Source organism: Xyrauchen texanus, chromosome 8 (assembly GCF_025860055.1).
Source record: "Xyrauchen texanus isolate HMW12.3.18 chromosome 8, RBS_HiC_50CHRs, whole genome shotgun sequence".
Taxonomy (NCBI): Eukaryota; Metazoa; Chordata; class Actinopteri; order Cypriniformes; family Catostomidae; genus Xyrauchen; species Xyrauchen texanus.
Genome location: NC_068283.1, coordinates 47,682,706 through 47,687,224, shown reverse-complemented (window position 1 = coordinate 47,687,224; position 4,519 = coordinate 47,682,706). Strand labels below are relative to the sequence as shown.

Genomic DNA, 4,519 nt, shown 5'->3' with positions numbered 1-4,519 from the left:
TTAAAGGTTGGATTCTTTCGTGTTCACTTTGATATCAGTGTAAGTTAAACCATTATATTGGCCCCTGGTTTCAAACTGTAACACACTGCCATTGGTGCATGTGATCTTCAATGTGCCAGTGTACGGCAGGTCAAAACTGGATCTGCCAATGGTGATTATAACTTCCATCTTCTTCCCTGGCGGGACCTCTATATCTGAAGACAGAGTTTCTGTTCGTTCATCTGTCTGCTCCTGACTGTAAGTGTTTTCTCTTCCAATGGTAAAAGAATATCCTGCTGAAACTTTTGCAATTCCTGGAATCCCAGCCTGGACGTCTGTAGAAAATGTGTTGGTAATGCTTTCACTCGCAGACTTTTGGTTACTGTCTTTCAGCTTTGAATGGTTTCTTTTTGGCTGACGGAGGAGCTGTTCTTGTAAGTCATAGAATGGAGTGTTTCCACCGTCACTTCAGGAGTCTTCCGGTTAATGGTGGGATACTTGACGTTAGTGAGGACCACTGATTGAACTGGATTTAGAAAAACAAATCCCATGCTGTCAATGTCATATCCATATCTTCCTTTAACTCCCAGACAGTATCCAGAGCCGACATTGATAGGGTATTCGGTTTTCAATCCCCAGCTTGTCATTTTTGCAAAAAATTCTCCATTCTTGCTGGTCTTGAATTTGATGGCTCCAAGACGAGTTCCAGCTCCGTTCCCCCACAGAGACAGAGAGGTGAAATGCTCATCAGGCTTGAACGTGTACTCTTGGTAGTCTCCGGATGGCCTTCCAAAGGTTTCATTTCTCCCATTTGTGAGCCAGACTCTGACAGCCTTCACCTGCGAACCTCCCACCCAAACCCAGATCCTCTGTAAACTGGCACAGTCGTTCTCACCAGTAAACGAAAATGCAACTCCTCCATGGCCTCCGATTTTAAACAGACTTGTTGACATCTCTGAAGCAATTAGATCTGAAAATAATATCACAGGTTAACAAGTGAAGTTACCAAACAGTCAATGATAAAACAAAAAAAAATAAGAAGCTCAACTAAATTTTATTTAGTTTATTTTTTTAGCTAATTTTAAGTTTTACCAAAGTTATAGCAAATACCTCATCATAATTACACATGTGTATAGTTGAATAAAATCAATATTTTGTTAAGTAGTTCAAGTAGCCTTTAAAGTAAACTAGGCCATTCCCATATCGGTTAACAGTCCTGGGACAGTTAAACGTGTTTGAGATAATAATTGATTTAGGAACACCTTTGTTCCTGCACATCAAACATGAACCAATAGTAATTATAATAATAAATACATAAAATAAACACTTTAATTAGAAAAACTATATGGTAAAATATATATTTTTTTATGTCATGTCTGGTCAAAACATAAAATACTAGATGTGTTCAAAGCTTCTCAATATTTTACTTCTAAATCAAGTACATTATTTAGTGTCTGGAGTATGAATTTCAAAATGGTCAAAAAGTATTTGTTTGTTTGTTTGGTTTTTTTTTCTTCAAATTTCATGCTTACTATTATTTAAATTAATTCAGATTCGAATAAAAATATCATGCATAATTTATTTCAATTTGCTCACAGGACTGTTTTTCTATATTGCATAGTCCTGTAATAATGTTATGAAAAGTATTACAAGCCGTTATATACATCTTAAGTGCCCATCAATGGAAATGTACTTGTTTAACTGAAGTCTGATGAAGTTCTTCAAGAACAGCTCGTCTGGTAAGTCACAAAAGTGATATCAAAAGTGTGACCGGGCAGCTGCTTAAATACAGATTCAAAGTGGGCCGGCTTTAGATGACAAAACACACATGAACACGCAGAGGACTTATTCTGATTACAATGTAATTATAGTTATGAGCAACTTTATATATAACTATAACATAAACTGCCAGATCTCGTAACCACGCTTTTTAAGCGAGCAAAGAAAATGTATTACACAAATGCAATCCAAACAAAAACCCCAAACAGTGATGGGATCACATTAACAAAGAGCTTGGCCAATCAAAAAACAATAGAGCTGCGATGTGGATGTAGTGGATGTGGCAGGTATGATGATTGAAATGATGTTTAATACCTAGAATCCCATGGCACAATTCAGTGAAAGTGTGTCTGTTTCATGAAAGCAAGACATCTGCTGTATTTGGAATAACTGCTCACTGTGATCGGAGAGTTATTATGTACAAGAACAGATATAACTTGAACTCCCTGTAAACTTTCATAAAGAACACAGGGTGACATTTACATCTTCCCTCTCCCATTTGTACATGTTGTTATGGGCAGTTGATGGAGGAGAGGCCTGTTAAATATTTCAGTTCACTTAAAATATTTTTCAGTCACATTTTTGCCTTCCCCATTTCAGGTCACATGCCCTCCAAATGACCAGCTGCAAAGAGGAACTGTACGTGATAAAATGACAATCTTCAGATATTTGTTCTGTTTTTGACTACAACATCCAGTAATCTTCAAATGAAAACTCATCAGACTGAAAGTCCCTTTCAATTACTTCACTCAACACACAAACCTCAACATTTAACTCATCCTTTCTAGTAAAGGAACAAACACATCCTGACATGAAAAGAAAACGAGTTGCTAAGACTGATGATAATATCAACAACAATGTAAATAAAACAGGAAACGTCCTGAAAAGAACATCCATACAGAAACACAAATGTCTGTTTTCTGTCAAAATAAAAGCTTCAGGTGAATTTGACAGTTCCTATTCTATAATAATACTAAATTCTAAGTATTAGTTGTTATTCAGTACTATAATAGTAATAATAATAATATCCCATTTAACTTGACTGGGTACCCTGATAATAATTCAGTAATAATATTCAACTTGACTGGAATCCAAAAACATTATTGCACACCATTTCATCAGTCATATAAATCAAATAAAATCGATTAAATATCATTCTTATGGATCATTTTTATTGTTGGAACATTTCTTCATTACTTTTAAGTACATTTTTACTTCTTGCATTTAGGAATATAAAAATGACCGGTACTTTGTTACCCAGTTGATACTAAAATAAAAAAGTTAGTAGTACAGAGCACTGACTTAATTCGGTCCCCACGATTTATTTACTGAGGTTAGCATCTGTAAGTGCTCCATTTCCAAGCCCTTTTTTTGCCTTGTCCCAGTGAGCCCATTATACCGCTAATAACTACATGTTAGTCATTAAAGTGGCTGGAGATTCCTGGCCAGAAGCAAGAAAACGGGCCTTGCTCCTTCATTGCCTCGGAACAGAAGTTCAGATGTTGTTTTATACATTGCCTAATACCGGTGGCAATCTGGCCAGTGCAATAAAAGCTTCAGAAGAGCACTTCACTCCCAAAAGAAATGTGGTAGTGGAAAGACATGTGTTCAGAAAACGTGCACATTTATTCATTTGGCAGACGCTTTTATCCAAAGCAACTTAAGGAAGAGGAAAACATAAGCAAATCATCTTAAGGAGATCTTAAAAAGTGCCATATTACAAAGTTTATATAGTGAGTCAGCTTCACGGATGGTGTTGGGAAGGTCATTCCACCAACGTGGTATGATGAAGCTGAATGTTTGGGAAAGTGTTCTGGTGCCTCTTTGTGTTTATACAACAAGGCGACGTTCCTTAGCCGACCGCAGGCTTCTAGTGGGAAGCCGAGGGTTATGCCGTGATACCCCAGGTGGATAAGGCGATCGTGGCACACCTATGCCCGCTGAGCACCATCACCTGGCGGAATCGCTCGGCACTCCCTTCCCGAGCCTGTAGGATGACGTCACCTCTGGAGACTAAAGCCTACAGCGCTGCCGGTCAGGCTGCCTCCGCCCTGCATGCCATGGCCCTCTTACAGGTCCACCAGGCCAAGACTTTGAAAGAGCTGCACGAAGGTAGTTCTGATCCCGGTGTGCTACAAGAGTTGTGCTCGCCAACCGACCTTGCCCTCCGTGTGATTAAGGTCTGTTCGCTGAGGGCGTACCCATGCGTCCTCCTACAGAAGGGCGCGATAGAGCCTGTCCCTCCAGCTGAGCTGAGACAGGAGTTTTACCACCCTTACTTTATCATTCCCAAGAAGGGTGGTGGGTTGCGGCTAATCTTGGACCTGTGAGTTCTGAACCGGGCTTTGCACAGACTCCCGTTCAAGATTTTGATGCAAAAGAGACTCCACCCCCAGGTGGTCCAGCTGATCTGGAGTCGATTCGGCAAGGCACAGGTAGACCTGTTTGCCTCTCGGGAATCCTCCCACTGCCCGCTCTGGTATGCCCTGACGGGAGCTCCCCTCGGTATAGATGAGCTGACCCCCTCCAGCGAAAATTTTATTTTTAACCTTGATTACATGTTCATATGTGTTTTTTATGCTAAAATACATACCATGAGTGAAATCAGCAGTCAATGTCATGGCTGAGCATTTTCACCTTGAAACTAAAGTGTACCAAAGACAATCTCAAAAATACGTATTCAGACAGCCAGGGTTTCATCCGTCACAAGCCTAAGGAACCAATCCAGTCAACTTGTGGTGTGGGGCTTTCCATATCAATA

At 39.7% G+C, this 4,519-nt stretch overlaps 1 protein-coding gene across 1 annotated transcript; it reads right to left on the bottom strand.

Moving 5' to 3' along the window:
* Nucleotides 1-941, bottom strand: LOC127648358 (aerolysin-like protein). The gene is given in 2 exon segments (XM_052133021.1): nt 1-353; nt 356-941. Coding segments are annotated over 2 exon segments (930 nt in total). The 5' UTR covers nt 933-941.
* Nucleotides 942-4,519: the final 3,578 nt, after the last annotated feature.